The sequence below is a fragment of the Porites lutea genome, chromosome 1 (genome assembly GCF_958299795.1).
Source record: "Porites lutea chromosome 1, jaPorLute2.1, whole genome shotgun sequence".
Lineage (NCBI taxonomy): Eukaryota > Metazoa > Cnidaria > Anthozoa > Scleractinia > Poritidae > Porites > Porites lutea.
The window spans coordinates 9,616,797-9,637,612 of record NC_133201.1 but is presented as its reverse complement, the minus strand read 5'-3'; the positions used below and the strand labels follow the sequence as shown (position 1 = coordinate 9,637,612).

Sequence of the window (20,816 nt, the reverse complement as noted above, 5' to 3'; positions counted from 1 at the left end):
AGCAAACAGCCACAAAACAAAGCCAACAGTGACTTGCAAGCAAGAGTAACAGCAGTAACTTCAGTGTGCCGAATATATTCCCCCGCAAAACCGAAAAACAAAGCCAAGAGTGAATTGCACGCGAGCGTCTTCCCCGCGCAAAACTTCAAGCTAATAGGACAACAGCAACATGTAACACGCAGTATCCAGTACTGGCAGTATTTCGACTTTTTTGTCTCCAGCTGGGTTTCTCTATGCAACTTGAGCCATCAAAAGCAGTTGGAGTCAGCGTTTAGTTTGGTTTAAATGTTTTATTTAGGTATTTGCTTTATAAAAGTCTGTGTCCTCTAAGGGTCATCAACTTGTAATCTTTGTTCTCATTGAGTCCTGGAACCACTAACTACTAAAAGTAAAACTGAAAAATCATGGTACGATCCAGTATATAGTTTTGACGGACGGGCAGATGAAGTTTGTTTCCTTAGCTAGTGTTTGGCAAAGAAAATTGTGAGATAACCTGTTTGCAAGCTTTGTGGACACATAATATATTCAGATAAGACCACTGGAATCCGAATCAGTTTTTACAGGGGTTATTTTGTTTAAGTAGACATTCGCTTCCTTTTTAGTTTTCCCGACGAAACATATCTAGAAAATTTTTGAAAACCAACCTAACGAAATTTGCAGTCGTTCGAGTGGAAAAGTCGTCAAAAGGCAGGTTTCTTAAAGTTCAAGTTTTTGGCCTGAAAAACTGTTGGACGCAAAAGGTCGATTTGGCGATAACGTTTTCAAAAACCCGGCTGGAAGACTCGCTGCTAAATGAGCAGTATTGTGACGCAAAATGCGGCCTGAAACGCCGTTTGCCACTTCGAAATGACATTCATTGAAAGACTGGCAGAATTGTTTAGCAACATCTAGTCGATTTTCTTGAAAACGACCGAACGAAATTGCAGTCATTTGAGTGAAAAGTCGTCAAGGCAGGTTTCTTAAGCCTGAGAAGCTCCAAAACCAGAGTAACGAAGGAAAAGGAAAGGAGAAAGACAAAGTTAGCGAGGAGAAGAAAAGGAAGAGAAGAGAAAAAAGCAATGGCTGCACTCTTAGTTTTATAATAGCTACTTTGGAGATAGTTTTTGGCCGAAAAAAACTGTTGGACGCAAAAGGTTCATTTGGCGATAACATTTTCAAAAACCCGGCTAGATATATAGCCTTTTAAAAAATGCTTTACAGTTTCAGAGGAAAAGGACAATTAACATGGGTCGAAAAATTGACTGGTACTAGGAAAACAGCCATTTGAATTATTTCGTTATGGTCATCGCGCTATAAATCTGGTGATAAAGGTGTCACTAACACTTTGTTCTGGTATCACCTGTTTTCGGATTCGAATGAGTTATTCAGGTAATTAAGTGAACGACCAACAGATTAAGCTGATGAGATATTGCCGGATAGGGAAACCGCTAACTAGCATGTACCACCCCGAACGTGCGTGGGATACAACTGATCGGGTAAAAATCTGGAAAATAGGTGGATCTTATTTGTAGGACGTGCGCCAGATTCAGGATGCGATGGTGATCATTCGAGACACAAAAAAATCACATCCACATTCAAAGTTTTTGACAGTCACTTGACAGTCACTCAAATATTGTTACTCGGTACCAATTCACTAATTGCTCGACTCTCCTTTCTCTCCCCAATTGCAAATTGAAATGATTCGGCCGAAAACTGTCTTCTGTCTTTCTTGATTGGAAAACAGTAAGAACTTCTTTTGGTATGTGATTTTTCCGACATGTGAAAATCAGGTTGGTACCAGTTAACAGAACCACGTTTATTTGCCATTTCCGTCCTAATGGCGCTTCTCACGTTACGAATCGCATAATGGTGTGATTTAGAAATACTTTCAAGAGTAAGTGCTAACGACTGCTTCAACCCACAAATTAGCATGTTAGAAATGAAGATGGGGTAGGATAAAAATCCTTCAGCTAATTATAAGGAAAGACATATCGGAAAACTAAAAGAAATAAGCTACTTATAATATCAAAAACCGAAACACAAGACTATCTCTATATCAAAAATGCCAAGAACGCCCTGTAAGACATATAGAACCTTACACTAGGAGACTGTGATAACCACTTCTTTATTTGAAACTTGTCAGTGACTTCCGCTCCACTATAACTCAGACTCTTTTTATATTGTTCAGTACGGCACTCCCAGTTTCTTCAGCGTATTCCTAAACATTTAACCATTTGACTGAGAACTAAAAGCAGTACTTTTCTGAGGGAGATATTTATTAAACTGTACAAGGTGGCTCTTATTTTGATGATACATATTTTTTTCGAATGGACCATTCAGCCAATAGTAGTAAAGCAATCTCTTTAATAGCGCGGAATATCAGAGCGAACTACTGCTATATAAGTAATCAACAAGGTTTTACACAAAGACTAAGCGCTGAGATTTTCTTTCGCTTGCGAGTAACAAAAAATATCATAATCTTTGTATCCAGGTCAAACTATGCACTTATGAGCGTACGTATGTTTGTTGTGACTGTCATTTGATTGGAAATTATGGAAGTATATCCTACAGAATTCACTTTTACGTCTGTAGATAAAAGCCGTTAGTGTCACAATTAAAATAACACCTTTCCACCGAGACTTTCGAGTGCAGTTACCAGATATATTATCAGTATGTTACAACATGAAATTCAGGATTTGTTTGTGAATTTTTAATTCATTTTGTGCAAAATTGAAAGTCAGAGAGTTAATAATCTTAGGAAGAGTCACTATACATCTTTTATTGCAACAGAATCGTTCGCTTCTTCTTCGAGGTCTACAGCAGAATCCGACGGTAACGTTATGTCCGATGGCGCTTTGATATACGTAGAAGAGAACGCAATAGACGCCTCGTGAAAGGACGTGTTTCCCGACAACTCAGACATGGACGATATACTAGTGTCAGATACACTTGTATCATTTAACATGGCATCGTTTAGACTTTTGTCATTAGCTCCGACAACCGTTTGAGGTGTATTAGCGGTATCGGTTCCACTGCTAGATGTACTGCCTCGTTCCTTAGGGCTGTTCTCCAGGGAAATGATATCTTGTTTCTCGGCGCTCTCTTCTGTTTCTCCATTTCCGGAATGGTTTGAAGATTCACCTACAATAAATAGGAGAACTTAAGCACACATGTATTGGTGCGTTTGCGATTAACTAAAAATTCGAACTAAGTATGAACCAATGAGAGGCAAAAAAGTTAAACCAAAGCCAAGGTTGTTAACCATTTACATGCCAGTGGGAGAGCCGGTTTATGGTTAAATGGTAAGAAAAAATTCAGCACTAGTGAATTCAATTAAGGAAACGTGTTTACCATTTGCAAAATAAGTCCCTTTCATCAAGAAACGGCCGTAAAAGCCTGAAACTGGTATCAAAGATGGTTTTATAAATTTTCTTTTGGAATATTCCGTCCGGAAAAACAGGCCCTTTTAGATGTTCCGTTGCTCCTCGAAATTTTCCTTTGAAACGACACGAAACCGGAGACATTTTGTAAATGGTAAACAACCAAACAGTCAATTGCATGCAAACGTTTTCCCGCGCAAAAGCTCAAAGCAAAGGCAGCAGTGACCTATGTACGCGAGCATATTTCCGCGCAAAACCTTAATGAAGCCAAAGACGAAACTAAAATTTAACACTCACAAACAAAACACGTGTACTCACCATTCATACTGCTAAACTACAGCGAGGAGACCTTGCTAGCGGGCGTATCTTTGCTGCCTGACAGTTCAGTAGTACCAGCTGTTTCGGAATCAGTCAAAGAAGACGTTGTTCTTGTTCTTTCGGTTGATGTTAATGTCCGCTGCCATGATGGAATGCTGGGAGGTGCTGGGGTAGAGCCGATCATGGGGAACGGGAACTGTTTCCTGTGTAAAACACAATGAGGAGATACATGTAGTATATAGATTTAGCCAGAGCTAAAAGCAAAGGCCCCGTTCATGCATTTTAAATTTGCCTCAGACCATGGACTTTAAACAATAAAGAAGTCCTCAAATCTAAACTTAACTTTAGGGGAGAACCATATGAATGAAAAACATAAACTTGAGCCTGCGATCAATTAAAAGCTAACAACTGGCCAGCAGAATCCTTAAAACACACATGACCTCGATGAATTGAGCTTATAATAAACCAAAATTTGGGCAAAGAAGCTAAACAAAGGGCGACAGAAACTATAAGCTCAAAGCATGCAATTAAAGCAAAAACGAATAATAGAAAAAATGTTTCACTTGGATCGATCTTACATACTGGCCCCTTAAGTGAGGAGCACACGCGAGGCACTTAAGTTAAATAATTATTAAAGATCTAAGTGTCTTTCTAAGAGTTCTTGCATGTAATGTTCTCTTGTCTTGAGTCTAGGAAATTGTACAAAAGTTACTTAAGAGGAAAAGTTCAAGCTTCTATAGGCAGGCAAAGTTTTTCTATTGGCGTCTCCAAAAACTAAAAACGTTACCTATTACAACGTAACATCTAAAATGAAAAGGAAAACTAACACTCCGAATATAAAACTCGACAATACACTACAAGGGACTAATAAACAAAAATAAAAAGGGCTGTCATAAAACATACACCAAAATAGATCTGGGTGGGTTAGAGGGAACGATTTGCTAGGTTGATCAGACTGCTATGCTCTAAGTACTCGCGTTGGGTGCATAAATGAAAAGTATCCTTGAGTTTCCCTACCAATCTATACTATATGCCAACAAAATATAGTACTTTTACACTCGTGCTGTAGAATAACAGTAGGGCTATGTACGTGTATGCTGGGCTGTATATACAATCATTGGTTTCAGTTAACGTGAAACCACTATATGATGGTTACACCACGTGCTTACCAGCATCTGAATCCTCCGATTAATTTTTTACGTCTGTAGCATGTTGGGAAAGGAAGAAAAAAACAAAACTATAGGGGGAAGGGGGGACGGGTACTCAATCCCGAAATAACGTAAGAAAAATTGGCAAATACCGATCTACCGTGTCAGAAATGGATGAAATGCCGATTCCTCATTTATCTGTACAACGATGAAAAAGTCCAGTCGTTGGATGCCCTATCTAAATTCATCATAGATTAACCCTCAGAAATAGTGTAACCAGTTACCATTTTATAGTCTTAAGTCTTAAAAATATTGACCTGCATTAGACAGGTGAGGGAGCAAATGAACAGTACTGCAATAAATCCGTGATTCTTTCATCGAATACCATGAGCCATGTGGATGAATCACCGCATTCCGTACGGCTAGATGATACCGCAATACCTCAATACCGTTAGGCCTTTCCAGATTCTGCTCCGAAAAAGCTAAAACGTTGCTAAGAAATATGCCAAAAAGTTGCTCAAAAGTTGCTCAAAATTGAAAAAGTTGCTCAAAAATTTTGTAAAGTTGCTCAAATATTTTTAAGACGGCATGCCTAATTTTAATAACAATTGGTTTGTAATCAACATTAAGGTACAACTAAGTAACTAGTTACAACAAATTAGGCAACCTTTAGTTGAATCTAAGTGGCTAGTTACAAAAAGTTAGACAGTAAGTGTAACAAAGCTCCCCTGCTAACTGCAGTTTCAAAGGGGTTTTCGATTTCTTCGTCTTCGGAAGACAACGTGGCGTCCGCCATTTTGTTTACACACAGTCCACAGGCTACCCCAACCTCGTTCCCAGGGCTTTTCCCTTCTCGTGGGAGGGCGCCCCCCACGAGAAGGGAAAAGCCCTGGGAACGAGGTTGAGGCTACCCAAGCCCAATTCTTGTAATTAATTACCACGTCCTCATGATACCCATTCAAAGGGTCAAAATATGAGTTTTACTAGAAAGATGTTTAGAATTTTAACCAAGAGAATTTTAACTTGTTTATTTAAAAAAGGGGGAGGTTATTCAGCATTTTGGTTCAAAATAGCCCAAAAGTTACCGAAAAAGTGCTCGTTTTCCGAAAGGTTGCTTGAAGTTGCTCAAAATCCTAAAAGTTGCTAAAAAGTTGCCGAGCAGAATCTGGAAAGGCCTAAATACCGTAAACCCCCATGTCCCCTTCCAACTAGTATTAAAGCACGATTGCCGATGCACTTCTAAAAGCCAAATTCCATAAAAAAAACAACCAGTGAAATAACGGTGTCCTGTTATGACACTGAGAATAACAATTTGTGTTCCGATTAGGCATCCTAGTCAAAGACATTCATTTTTACTTACTTCCGTCAAAGTTCACTGAAAACGTTACAAATAACACTCAGTAAAAGATTGTTTTTTTATGAAAGCATCAGCTGAAGGTTGATGCAGGGGTTATAAACCCTTTTCTGGCTTGCTGGTATATCGGATGATAATGTCCTTGGCTGAAAGATTGTCCTCAATCTCTCAGCCGCGGGCGTTAACCTCCGATATACCAAGCGCGGGAAGGGGTTTTAAAATTACTAAATAATGGCTCCGTTTCTTGACTGAGAATCCTTGTGAAATGTAATCGCAGCATTTTGTTATTCATTCAGCTGTGTTTTTGCGCAGGTGGAAACCCTTACGCCGTCAATTTTACTGTCTTTTGACAAAACAAGAAGTCTGCCATTTTCTTGTAACTTTTAACAAGTTAAAATATAAATGATAAGCCACGTCTTTCCTAAACATTTTAATTAAAGACCCTTCAATGATAGATTTTCCTACTATTTTGTATACGTTAAATCGTGAATTCAAAACTTTTTGATATACACGCCTGAAAAAGTTAACACTTCAGGCAGAGTCATCGCTTTTATAGGGAGGGCTTTTTACTCGGGCTGATTAGGGACTGTGCAATAATCATCAGGAGGGGGGGGGGGGCTGAAAAACTAGAGGGGGGGGTATTACATACAATTGCTGCCAAGATAGGGCGGGCACAAAGTAAAATCACTCATTTGACGGAGGGGGCACCTTAAGTTTTATTCGAAATGTAAATAAAATTAAACGCAATAATAGATTCTCAATACAGGCATCAAGATAGACTGTAACAAATATCAATACGAACAGCTGTTAAACGATTATTGAAAATATTTCATCGAAATGAAAAGCAAATTCACAACTGATCAATTTTAACCCAGTCTGAGTGATGAAATCGATCGACAACTTCCAAGTGTGCGAGTCAAGATGTTAGTCGATTCTGGTATGTTAACCTCTTCCAACGCCAACGAAATGCAGGAGGTGTGCGAGAAGTTGATGGTTGATGAAATCACTCTCAAAAGTTTTGTTCAACATCGTGAGTTTCTTGCATTGAAAGCTCAAAAAATTAACTGGAAAGAAGAAAATGAGGTCAAATCCCTCACAGTAAGACAAATTAAGATCTACCTTAAGCAGAACAATCTTTACGTATCCGGAAGTAAAGCTGAGCTGGTAGCACGTGCTCTTGATTTCTCGCATACTGGAACACGAAACAACGAAAGAAATGGTGCCAATGACAGTGACACAGAACTCCTATCCAGTGATTCCGAGTACGACTTTGATTCTCACACAAGTACTTCCGAAAACAACTCTGATTTGGATTCAGATGACTCCGAAACGGATGGCTTTGTTGAACATTCATATGAGGTACTATTTGTTCCAGACGACGATATCCAACAAGTAAGCGTACGCTTACAGTAGCATGACAATATAAAAGGTATTTACTTAAAGGCATCTATGGTAATGGTGGCGGTGAGGGGTGGGTGGGTGTGTGTGTGTGGGTGGGTGGGTGGTGGGAGGGGGGTGCGACGTTATTTTTAACATAAGAAAGGGGGGTTAGAACTATTTTTTTTGTTTTGGAGGGGGGGTACTGTCTTAGTTTTTGCTAGATAACTCTAGTTTTTCAGCTCCCCCCTCCTAATAATTATTGCACAGTCCCTTACTCTATCAGATCATCAGATGTACTGAATTCTTTAGAGTGGTCAAACTTAGAAGAAAGAAGAAAAAGGCACTTATTAGTTACGATGTTTAAAATATTCAATAATAATTGTCCGACGTACCTTCGGGAGCGGTTTCATAGAACCTCTGAAATTCATGACTATAATTAGAGGGGTTCTAACTATGATCTCCAACTACCACTACCTAACACAAATTTTCTTAAGCGTTCATTTTCTTATCGGGGTGCAATGGCTTGGAACCAACTGTCAAATAAAACATGTGAGATGGGCGATCTTACTAGCTTTAAACTCGCGATATCTTAGGATATAACTTTTTATTATGTTTTTATCTTATTTCTTGAATACTCATTTCTTGCTGTTATATTGTTTTTCAAATTATTACAATTTTTTTACCACTTTTATTAGTCTTGATTACCATATAAGCTAGATAGTTACGTTTATGAAAGTCGATAGGAACAGAAAAAATTGTCAATTCTTGTGCTAATTATTGTTAGTTAATCACTAGTCTTAATTTTTATAAATTGTAATTATCACACGGCATATCTGAAAACCAGCTTGCTGAGCCATTTACCGTGTTTAAATAAAGTTGATTGTTGATTGATTGGTTGATTGAGGGCATGCCCCTAACCCCCTCCCCCCCCCGGTGGTAAAACTTAATGGTGTTAAAATACGATGCGGCACTATGGAACTACCATTTTACCATTTTTACAGCGTGTACTATAAATTTTTCAACCTCTTATCCTGTTTTAAAGGTCATCTCAGGGTGGGGAGGAGGGGGGTGAACCCCTGCACCCCTTCACCCCTGCACCATCTCCCTAGATCCTCCCCTCTGGTGAAGGATCCCTCTACTGATCATTTTTTCTTTTTCGTTCACCTCGGTTTATTTGGTCGCTCGCGGGCCGATACTTAGGAACTGTTCGCACTCCACATTGGTTGACACTGATGTCATTTCTTGACAGTTTTGAGAACAGACAAGAAACTATTTGCAGGTATATTGCAAGTTTTATTAGCCATAATCCACTCCGATTATAACATTTCCGCTGATACCTCTATTCATGAATTATTTTGCTTTGTATATTATAGCATTTTTTCCTCAAGCAATATAGTGAAAGTCATGATTCTGTATTTGCTTACGCAGGACACGGAGAATCGCCATTTATGTGAACTGTTAATGGATCTGAGATCATAAAAAAAGCAAACTGATAAGGGCCATTGTTGGAAACCCTTGGGTCTGCGATTGGGTTTCCTCCGTTGTCAGTCTGTGTGACCCGTGTCTCACCAGGTTTGTGCGACCACAGCCCGTTGTTATCCAGTCGATACCAGTGATGATCTCCATCTTGTAAACCTGTATTTAGAAAAGCAGAACAGCAATGCATTTTAGTAACAACAATCAGGGACTGGGTCCCTCGCCCCATGTAAGTGAATGCAAGACAGTCTTGGATTCTGGATTCTAATTACTCGATTCCAGATCTTTGTCAGCGGAGCTTGAATTCCGGATTTCAATTGTTAGTGGGATTCCGGATTCCCACAGATGTATTCCGGATTCCAAGGTCCAAGATTCCAGATTCAACAGGCAAAAATTTTTCGATTCCAGAATCCGGATTCCTTCTCTTGGGGCGATAGGATGGAGAGGAAGTATAATATATAGATTTTCCGGGGGGTACTCCCTAAAATAAGTCATACACCATAAATCCTCTATTAAGCCTCCTCTCTAGAATAAGGCTCCTCTCTCTAACAAGCCCCCCCCCCCCCCCGCCTTTTCAGGGCAAGAAAGTTGATACGTCGCCTCTCTTTTAATACCTCAACTGCATTCGAACGTTATTTAACAATCAGTTAAGACAAAACTTATCTTGTTCAGCACTGCTATAGCCAGCCTGCTTCACAGACTCAATTCTGTAGCACAACTTATTACACGAAGGAGGAAGTATGATTACATTACGCCTATTTTAAAACAACCCCACTGGCTTTCAGTCAGTCAATTATTTTTAAATTATTACTAATAACCTATATAGCATTCAATGGGTTAGCACCTGCCTATATTAAAGAATTGATTAAGGTAATTCCCTTGAAATTGTTTTACCATCAAACTTTTTTTGAAACTTGGCATAATCAACATTCATGATATGAACATTAAAAAAATGCAATAAAAACATGCGGTCATCGTACTTGTTTACGCGTCAGCAGGCTCTTAAATTGGGGTGTTTGGCACATTTCTTTCATTTTCTTGTTTTTCGATAGCAAACCAGGAAGCTGTCAGCCGATCTGCCGCATCATCATTGCGAATAAAAGCTTTGGCTCTGCAAAAGCGGCCCTTGTTTGTTCTTTTCCCGCAAGTGGGAAGAACCGCCGCCATCTTGAATGTCGCGATGTTATGCGCAGTAGAGGGTGCGCAGTAGAGGGTGCGCAGTGCAAAATAAAAAGGTCTTTCTCTTTTGCAGCACCTCATTGGTGGAAATCACTTCCACAGTATATTCGCAGAAGTGACACATTATCAGAGTTTAAAACCAACATTAAGACTTACCTTTTTAAACGTACTTATGGGGACTAGGTTTAGCCAATGTAATAAAATTATGGAATATCAAATCATTTATCTTTCAGATGTTATCGTTTTAAGTTTTAGGGATTTAGTTTTTAATTGCAGCTTAGAATATTTAAATAGGATTTTTATTGTAACTTACATAATTCGTCAGGTGTTCCTTTTATCATCATTCGATGTAAGTTTTTAATTTATTATTTTTTGCTTTGTATGAATTCTGTAAAGCGCTATTGAGCATATGGAAATAGCGGTATATAAATAAAGTTTATTATTATTATTATTATTATTATTATTATTATTATTATTATTATTATTATTATTTACGCTTTACAGCGAAGCAGCGTCGAGATCCTTATAGCTTGCTTCGAGCCGTGTTTTATCTTTCGGTCAGTAGGCCGTTTCAGATATAAAACTCTCCGCGTATATCATTAGCCCCCCTAAAATCCCTTACCTGAGATACATAAGCCCAGGGCCTAGAAGTGGAAGTTTACGATACACTATTCAAATTTTCAGTAAAACCTGCCATACGGAAGAGGTTCTAAACTGTACGTTTCTGGGAAACTGCCCACCAAACCCCTCCCCTAAGCCAACATTAACACTTACTTGTCACTTAAGGCAAAATGTTGGCTTAGGGGAGGGGTCAGTGGGCAGTTTCCCAGAAACGTATACTGATTCAGAAAAAAGGGCCCCCTTTCGGACGGAGCCTCGCCGTATCGGCCATTACAGGGGCATGCCCACCACCCCGGGATCTAATCACGTGATTTTCACACCTGGCTTAACAACTAGTGCTACCAGGTGGCGCGATGGGTGATTTGGAGCTCCAGGCACTGGATCAGCTGGTGCTGGGTGCGGGTTGAGCTGAAGTAAGCCATCTCTTAGCGCAGCATCTCTGAGATTTGCAGCGGTGTACGGATTGGCTATTGCCGCACCATTAGCATCGACGGTATACTCCTGTCCACCACCAAATCCAGGCTGGGCAAAGTTATCCGTTGCACGGCGATTCGCGTAGTTATAACAGTTATTGCACCTTTGTCTCCTGTAGGCAGGCTCCAATGCGTTCCACACAGCCGGATTGTAGGTAGGTGCATAACGCTTTCCTCGTACTTCGAAAATTGGAGCTTTTTCAAAATCGATCTTTCCTGAGTTTATGTCGTCTTCAATTTCCTTTCGATCACCCTTTTTAAGCTGAACGCGCCTAAGCAACTCCAGTTGTAGTTTAGCACTTTTCGGTCCAACGAGAAGTCCCGCAATCTTGGTACTCTTATCCTCCACCAGTATTCCTCTGTAGCCAAGTCTAGCAGGCATCTGTGCAGGCAGGCCGAACCATCCATTGTCTCTGGCCTCAACCATTCGCGCTTTAAGTGTCCGGTTACCTTTGACAGTAAACTCTGGATTATCGCGACCGGAAAAGAACGACACTACCACAGTGAACACTTCTGTAAAGAACGTAGAAAACAGTACAGTAAGGGCGGATTTCCACTGTCACGTAATTTTTACATGCGATGCGGGCGTAAAATTTACGTTCGCGAGTGAAAGAGAGACAATGTTTATGATGGCCGCGGCTGCTTAATAGAGGTGGCCTCTTAATAGAAGGTTAATTCCCTATTCTTTGGCACGACTGTTTCTTCTGGACTTTGATTACAGGCCACTTAATAGGCAGCCGCGTAATAGAGATCAACTCCAACTATAAATTGAATCTGTATTTTTGACCGCGATCCTTCTTGCACTTTTAACGGAAGTGATGGGGGACGGTGGGGCTTGTGAGAGAAAAGTATGGTTAAGGGCCTGGGCCCGGTTGCATAAAACGCCCGTAACAGTTACGGGTATACGTACGTGTACTCGTAACTTAAGTGAGTTGCATTAAATCACTTACGTGGTCCACTTAGGGATTTCACTTAAGTGACTGCACTTACGATTTTCGTAAGTATCCACTTAAGTGTCATTTATGCAACAGAAATTGCGGGTGTTGCATAAAACTTTTTTTACGGGAAAAATGGCACGTAAATTTACGGGACCTAATTAGGTCCCGTATCCTTACTGTTTCTACTAAAGTTAACGAGATCTTTCACTGAGAAGTGAAAAAAAAAGTTTTTTATTTAAGTAATTCCGTTCTAATGCGCTTTGTTAACCTCTGATGCTCACTTTATTTAAAGCCGTCTTTCAGAAAAAAAAGTAGAACATGCAACATACATTATCAGTAAATATTCTTGTAAAATAACGATGGCATGCAAACGTATTTCAACGAAAGTTAACGGACATGATGAGTTGCACTCATAGGATATTAAAATGTCAATCCTCTTTGCTGAATGATCTGAAAATATTTAAAAACTGTCATCAGCTTCAATAGATTATAAGGATTGTGAAAAAAAAAACGAACAAATTCCTAACGTTTTTTCGACCCTCTTCAGTTTCATTAATGTCGTCTTGGTACGCTTCATCAGCATTGCTGCTGTCGCCCGTAGCTTCTTCTTTATCATCGTTTAGAAAAACATTTCTACATTTCTAGGATGTCAATGAAACGGAATTCTGAAGATGAACAAGGCTCTAACCCCAGAAAAAGAGCGCCGAATTTTAAGACGGATAAAATCATAATTTTTTTCGCCATGAGGTAAAAAGGAGAAAGATGACTCCATTCGGTACTTTATCTCCTACACTGACATTTATATTGAAAATGCAAACATGGTTGGAGGTTCACACAGCTAGTATAGCCGCCGGGTTCCCACCAAAACCCAAGGAACAACTTAAAAAGAAATGGGAGGACTTGTCGTCAGCCACTAAAGCCAAATACGCCAAACCATTACCAGAAATCGGCGACATTTTGCGCCCGCGAAGTATTTGGCACGCGGTTTCAAATTATCAAGATGGCGGCATAAAGAAAGTAGTACGTAGAAAAAACAAAGACTGAAATGACACACTATCAAAGGATCTGAATCAATTTAATTTCTTTTTTGAGGTAGTCAATACAAGGGAGAATGAAAAAGGGGAAACTAGAGTCCGGGCTCCTGTTCGAATGACGATTTTAGAGAGAAGAAACAACTTCGTTTCATGCGTGACTTGGCAGAGTAAAAATAATTTTCAAAAATCAGGGCCCACAGTACACTTAGCCAGCGATATTCTGTATAATAATCATCATATATGAAGTACCTACCTGTAAAGATGGCGATCAAAACAAACTAGAGACAGAAACCCTACTTTTCACGAGGAATAATAAGGGCAGTAGTGCGTTTTGTACCGCTTTTATCGCAGAAATGGATGTATTTTTACCTCTTTTATCGCAAATTTTGCGGCCATTTGGGGAATGGATCAAGGCTGATTTTTATCACGTTTTAAAGTTTGAACATCGATCGATGATTAGAGAGGTCGGCACCAAGGATTCACATCAACGAAATGTTCTATGTGGAGAGTAGGTAGGCACCTCTAAGCTTTTTTGAAAGAATTAGAGCGCTCAAGGAACTGTAACAGCCGTTCGTAAAATGTGTTGTTTGCGGCCCGTTGGCGAACTTTCGAGAGACCAAGACTACCGTAAATAATGATATGGTACGTACACTTTACATTTAGAGGTCGGCAAATGTCGTGTGTGCTACTTCAGATCTGAAATTTCCACTTCTTCAATTTTCTCCATACATTTCTCTATAACGATCAGCGGCCATTCTTAAAGAGCGGAAGGTCTGGGTCGAGTCTGGGCGTCCGCCATTTTGTCTTAAATTTCTGGTAATGCGAAAGAAGACTGGGGTGCAGGTGCAATAGAGTGGACTGATGGTGACCAGCTTATCACCGAGATACTCGGAAAAGAAAATCCCCACCTCGTATCTATAGTTGGTGGAATAGACTCTGGGGATATCCAAGCCAGAGAACACACCCTTGATGCTTCAAGTGGCGCCATTGAGAAATACAGCCTATCGTCAACTTCATCTTACCTTCCAGTAGGCCCAGATAGGGTGGTTGAATTAGAAAGTGGCTAGAGAACTTCGGAGAAGGAGTAAGAAGAAAGCCGTTTAAGGGAAGAAGAAACAAAATAACCAAACTGTACCTGATTCCGACTCTGTTAGGGAACAAGGACATAGAGAAAGGAACATTAAGAAGATATATTTAGAGCATTTAAAAGAAAAGCATGATGTCAAAATGAGAATTCTAAAAAAGAAGGAACAGCGGCTTGATCTTAAGTTGCAGTTGTTTAGACGAAAACTTAACATTAACAAGTAGTTTAGAACCTGTGCAGATATTACATTAATAAACTATTTTTTATTATGTCGAAACCTCTCGGTCGAATAATTTTTTTTTGGTTAAATGACGCACTTTTTTCTGTCTATATAAAACGTTACCTCACCCAGCTGAATTTATCATCTAACAGAGGCTCAAGAGTGTTCGAAACGACCAGCTAATTTCTTTACACCCATCGATGGTTAGCTTAAAAAAAAAAAGAGTGGGTCACTAATAAAGTACTATATCAAAGTTACCTGTGCCCTTAAGTGAGCCCGTAAGTTACCACGTAAAACAGGAACTTAGAGAGTGCTAAGTGCGTTCCATGCAACACCCGTAAGTGTCCCCATAACGGATTCGTAAGTGACCTACTTAAGTGAGCACTTAAGTGCAGGTTTTATGCAACCGGGCCCTGTTTACATGGAGGTGGGGGACCCCAGGTAGGTGAAGTAACCCCCTTAGGTGGGGTAACCCGCCTGTCGATACAATCTCTCATTTTAAATTGATCACGTTTACATGATAGGTTGGGTGACCCGCCACATGTTACCTCACCTATACCTGGGGTCCCCCACCTCTAAGTAAACGGGCCTTAAGCCTCTTTTTGTTTCAGAATCTTGTAGCCTGGAAAGACTCTGAGTATAACTAGCCCTTCAGATTTTTATTTCCTGAGGGGGGAGGGCAGCTGTATACTAGACTAAGTATATTCATGCCTTTTCGCAAATGGTTATAGTTTAGTTGCAGACTCAGACCCAGTCGCTATTTATGTGTTTTTGGGCCTCGTGCGCCTCATCCAGGCCTCAATCTTCTCTCAGGCCCAAAAACGAAAAAAAAGCGACTGGGTACTATTCTGTTATGACTAAGGCCCGGTTTGGACGCCGAACTTTTTATGAACCGAGCCTAATTCGAATTAAGACCGACCTAAATAGTTTAGACATGCTGAGCTGATTCAGACGCCGATCTTGATTCCAGCTGAACTTAATTCAAAGGAGAAAAATATTCATTTCGGTCAAACTTTTTACACAATACTATATGATAACTTATGCATTTGGTTCGGCACATGAAAAGGTCGGCGTCTGAATCAAAACCGTTCAAAAGTCGATCCAAAGTCGAAATTCTAGGCCGGGCTAGGCTGGAAGAGAACGGCTGAGGCGCGTTCCAAATTGAAACAGGCGCTCCTAATAAATTCAGACGCCGAACTTTTCATGTACTTAATTCAATGTATTAGGTTCGGCCCATGAAAAGTTCGGCCTAAGGATTTCGAAGAACTTTATTACGGAAACCAACAAACCAAAGTTGGGCTCTTGCTGTTCAGCAGTGGAGACGACTTGCAGTAAAGCAACGCTGAGGAACGTTAGATAGGCCAGCATCTCTGGAGAAGTCTGCAACACCAACCATACATAATTAATCAGTGTGTAATCAACTTCCGAGGGGAATCATTGTCTACATTCAGTATTCGGAAAACGTAGTTAGCCCGTGCGGAAGCTGCCGAAACAATGCCCTTCCATGGTCCCCACGGCAAAGGCTTTAGCTTGCTGCAATTCTCTCCGTGCGTGTAAAACGTGGTCAAACCCGTCAAATAGGAACATATTGACTTGGGTAGTTAGAGGGGCTTTAAATGCAATAAACGACAGAAATATAACTGGAACTTAAATTGTTTTGCGAATTTTAGGAAACAGAAAATTACTGTTAAAAAGTATTTAAAACACCAAAATTGACCCTTTCACATTTTATTAGCCTAGAACGACAATAATTTGTGGAATTTTCGGTTGGATCAGGTGAGTTGTGGAATTGCTCCAGTTGAAAATAATGCAAATCGTTTCTTGCTCAGTTCATTCTATCTCATTCTACGGGTTGGGGTATATAGCTTTACACTCAAGCCGGCAAAAAGTGCATTCCCAAAATAATAAATTAAACCACTGCACCATGCTGGCAGCAGCCCAATGATTCCCCTCTATATAGGGGTCTTTAATATTATTACAATAATAGTAATTAACGCTACGACTGGCCAGTGAAAGATATCCCCTCCACATGTGCTTGTGGGGAAGCCTTTACTCCTTTACGGTTGATCACTCTATGATTTGAAAACTAGGAGGTGTTATTACTCATCGCCACAGCGAGCTAAGAGATCTCGAAACTGAATTTCTGAGTATGGTGTGTAGAGATGTCGAGATCGAGCCAGTACTTCAACACATCTCCAGCGAACATCTAAACAGTGGATCTAACAAAGCTAAGGATGCGAGGTTAGATATCCACTCAAGCGCGTGGTTTCTGGGAAAGACATCGATCAGCATTCTTCGACGTTAGGGTCTGTCACCCTAATGCTGCATCGTATAGGGACCTAGAGCCACAACAAATGTATCGTATCCATGAGAACGAGAAAAAGCGTCTCTACTCAAGGAGAGTTCTTGACATCGAGCTTGGAATATTTACACCTTTGGTCTTCACCACAACTGGCGGAATGAGAAAGAAGTGCTTGATGTATCATAGCCCTTTAGCACAGCTTATTTCCATCAAAAAAGGGGAGCAGTATGCCAAAACCATCTCATGGATCAGAACTAGAACCTCATTCGCTCTCTTGAGGTCTGCGTTGGTTTGTCTTAGAAGCTCTAGGACAAGAAGAGTGCCATGTGACATTAAAAATGTTCATATTGACGTCGAAATTGCTGAAGGAGCCATTCAATCAGACTATTGATGTGCTTCCTTACTTTTAAATGGCAAATATTCGTCAATAACGCATTGAGAACGCTATTTAATTTTCCTCTCTTTTTTAAAATGATTTTCTTATTAAGAATGTAATCGACCTTGAAAACGTTTTTTTTTTAAATCGAAATGGATTGTTTTAATTGAAATGAAATGTTGTTAACTCGAATAATTTTAATAATTAAATGAATTTTTTCTGTTCAAAACCTAAGTGTTTTTTTTTTTGAACGAAAGGAATTGTAGATAGTGTTTTGACGGAATAGTTTTTTTTAAGTGAATTAAAAAAAATTTTTAATTGTAAATAGGATTTTAATAGTTAGCATTGTTATCAGAGATAATTTGAGATAATTTCTTGCTTTTTCTTACGTAAATCTTACTTTTTCTTTTACAAACTTAACAAACAAGTAACAAACAATGTCTTCAAAAACAGGAAAACAAAAGGAAACGGTGGAAGAAGATTTTGAGGTTTTTGTACGCCATAAGTTGAGTTCAATAAATGACGACCTGAAAGAAATGAAACGAACTCAAGTCAAGATTCAAAGAGACATTGAATCTCTTCAGAGTCAAATCAAGAAAAATGAAAGCTCGATTTCAAAACTGAAAGAATCTTTGGATACAAAGCTGGAAGTATTAACAGGACAACTGCATGAAGCTAACACAAGAATCGACCAAATCGAGAACAATATCACCAAGGTTCCTCAAAATTTTCAATAAAGTAAGTAATATACATACACCACTTAAAAAAGCCAAGATTAAACACAAAGCATATAAACCGTGGAGTACTTCTGGTTTAAAGAAATCTATGAAAGTTAGAGATAAATTATATAAGAAATGGATTATTACTCGAAATTATGTTTTCCTAAACAAATATAAATTATATCGCAATAAAATTGCTATCATTAATAAGATATCTCGTGACTGCTTTTATAATGACATATTAACCAAATCAGATAACACGAAAAAGATGTGGGATAACATCAATTTATTGATAAATAAGAAGCGGCCAAGTTCTTACATAAAAAAAACTACAAGTGGATAATAAACGATATGAACAACCTTTAACTATCTCCAACTGCCTTAACGATTTTTTTTGTAATGTCCCTCGTACGCTAGCAGCACAACTGCCTAACTCTGATAAGAGTGCAACCTCTTATCTCTCTCAGAAACAAAAACAATTTCGCTTCGCACAAGTCTCTGAAATAGAGGTATTCTTATTACCAGAAAGTCTTGACACAGACAAGTCATTTGGGATTGACAAGATTCATCCACTATTATTAAAAACTGCAGCAATTCAAATATACCGTCCTTTAACATTTATTTTTAATATTTCCATCAACCAAAGTATTTTTCCTGATAGTATGAAACTTGCTAAAGTTGTTCCAATTTTTTAAACAAGGCTCTCGTTTTGCATGTTGTAATTATCGACCTATCTCAGTTCTCTCTTCCATATGTAAAATATTTGAGAGATGTATTTTTAATCAGCTGATGTTCTATTTTACGAATAATAATATGATTTCCTCAAAACAATATGGATTTAGACCAGGTTTTACAACCTCTGATTGTCTAATTGACCTTATTGAAGAAATAACTTCCTCTCTTGATAAAGGAATTTATGTGGTTTCTTTATTCTTAGATTTAAGTAAAGTATTCGGTACAGTAAACCATCAAATATTACTAAATAAACTTAAGTACTATGGATTACAACAAAGTGAATACAACTGAGTAGTATAGGAGGGACCGGTTAGGCCTCTTTTTTGCGGAGGATTCTCATTAGAGTGCGGAGGAATACATTAACGTCGCTGACGTCATAGGCTATTGTCTTGATCTCATGAATAAAATGCGCAGGAATCTCATTAAGTATATCCAGTTTGACGGGTTTATCAATGATGTCATGTTCTATTTTTATCTTGTGGCGGTCATGGTTGGTATAACCGGTTTGACAGGTTTTAGTTATTTTCGGAAGATGATGTCATATGTATTCCGGGGTACTGTGATGTCATAGTTGTTTTGATTGGTTGACCGGAATTAGAAAGACGCTCATTGGCTGTCTCGTTTGACGAAGCATTCTGGTTGGTTGCCGTATTTTTATTGTTTGAACGGCATAAAAGCCCGCTCACTGCCAAGCGCATCATTCACACATTGTGAGTAAGTTGAGTGCGAGTAGTCATGGCTTTCAACCAGTTCACCACTTTGGAAGAGTTTGAAAATTTCATCTGGCACAACGAGATACCAAGCGATCAGATGTTGGATCGAATGATGACCTTAACATTTCCGGAAGAGGTAAGTTGTTAACGTTTGAATGTCATTGAGTGATAATTTCTTTTAGTAACATGTAGTTCCATTCCAGGATCAGTCTTCCAGCACTCCCTTGGTGGATTCCATTATTCCACCCGAAGTGATGGACCCATGGAGCGATTGGGAGAAAGAATTTGAAACGGTATGAGTCCTTATTGAAATGTTATAGCATAATTATTGTTCGTCGCACTTAATTCAATTATACTCTTTCAGGATATTCAGGAACCTTCTTCCAACCAAGTTCAGAGCGGCATGGGTAGGAAAAGGGCAGCACAGGTAAGTGTTTTAGTAAGTACTTTATTTCTCTAGCTTGTAAAGGTAGTTAATATACGATTCTTTTGATGTTTTAGGAGGATGTAGACTTACCGCCCGCCAAAAGTGCACGGCATGCATGTGAGACGTGTAAAAAAGTTTTCACTCGTGTGGACAACCTGAGACGCCATGAACAGACACATACTAACGAAAAACAATACCAGTGTGAAAAGTGCGACAAGTCATTTATTCGCAATGCAGATCTCAAACGCCACGAAAAACAAGTTCACGAACGCCGAGCAGCTCAGCGGGAATACAAATGTACTACCTGCGGAGACGTATTCCACAATATGGCGCCATTCCGAGCGCACCAGCAAACAGCTCATACCAAACCCTCTTTAAGTAAGAAACGTCCAAGGGACGAGGAAACAGGTAGGAAGCAGTGAACTTTTCTGTTATATTTCAGTAAGATAAAATTATGTTTTGTGTCAAGGATTAGTCGTAGGTAACTTTTTACTTGCTTCCTGCAACACAATAGAGGCTATGGCATGTTTGAACATGTCTTTTGTTTGAAAGCTGCACCGTATGCAAATTTGAGGTGAAGGCAGTGGAGTGGAACAATTGGATTAGTCGTATGCAAATTTTAGCCGTGGGATGTTAAAACAATAGAGGCTAGAGTATGTTCGAACAAGTCTTTGGTTTGCCTTTGTACAGAGGCTTGGCACAACATATTTTAGACATGATGGAACAAAACTTTTGTTCAGAGAGTGAATCCTACACAAATGTTAGGTAAAAGCAATGAAGTGGAAAAAATTGGATTAGTCGTATGCTAATTTGAGTATGTTAAACAATACATTGTATAAACAACTCTTTTGTGTTTCTGGATACCTCGATTGGAATGGTCAACCCTTCGTCTTCGAGCAACTGAAAGATGGTCGGTGGCGTCTTGTATGCACCGCCAAACCCCAACTCGTAGGCAAATAG

General features: G+C 39.3%; 2 protein-coding genes across 2 annotated transcripts; both read right to left on the bottom strand.

Moving 5' to 3' along the window:
* Nucleotides 1–2,364: 2,364 nt before the first annotated feature.
* On the bottom strand, nt 2,365–3,923 carry LOC140934905 (uncharacterized). The gene is made up of 2 exons (XM_073384469.1): nt 3,678–3,923; nt 2,365–3,120 (listed from the first exon to the last, which is right to left on the bottom strand). The coding sequence occupies exons 1-2, from the start codon at nt 3,682–3,684 to the stop codon at nt 2,747–2,749; spliced, it is 381 nt and encodes a 126-aa protein (XP_073240570.1). The 5' UTR covers nt 3,685–3,923; the 3' UTR covers nt 2,365–2,746.
* Nucleotides 3,924–8,851: 4,928 nt separating this feature from the next.
* On the bottom strand, nt 8,852–20,725 carry LOC140934892 (uncharacterized). The gene is made up of 4 exons (XM_073384459.1): nt 20,721–20,725; nt 15,874–15,964; nt 11,156–11,821; nt 8,852–9,194 (listed from the first exon to the last, which is right to left on the bottom strand). The coding sequence occupies exons 2-4, from the start codon at nt 15,950–15,952 to the stop codon at nt 8,980–8,982; spliced, it is 960 nt and encodes a 319-aa protein (XP_073240560.1). The 5' UTR covers nt 15,953–15,964; nt 20,721–20,725; the 3' UTR covers nt 8,852–8,979.
* Nucleotides 20,726–20,816: the final 91 nt, after the last annotated feature.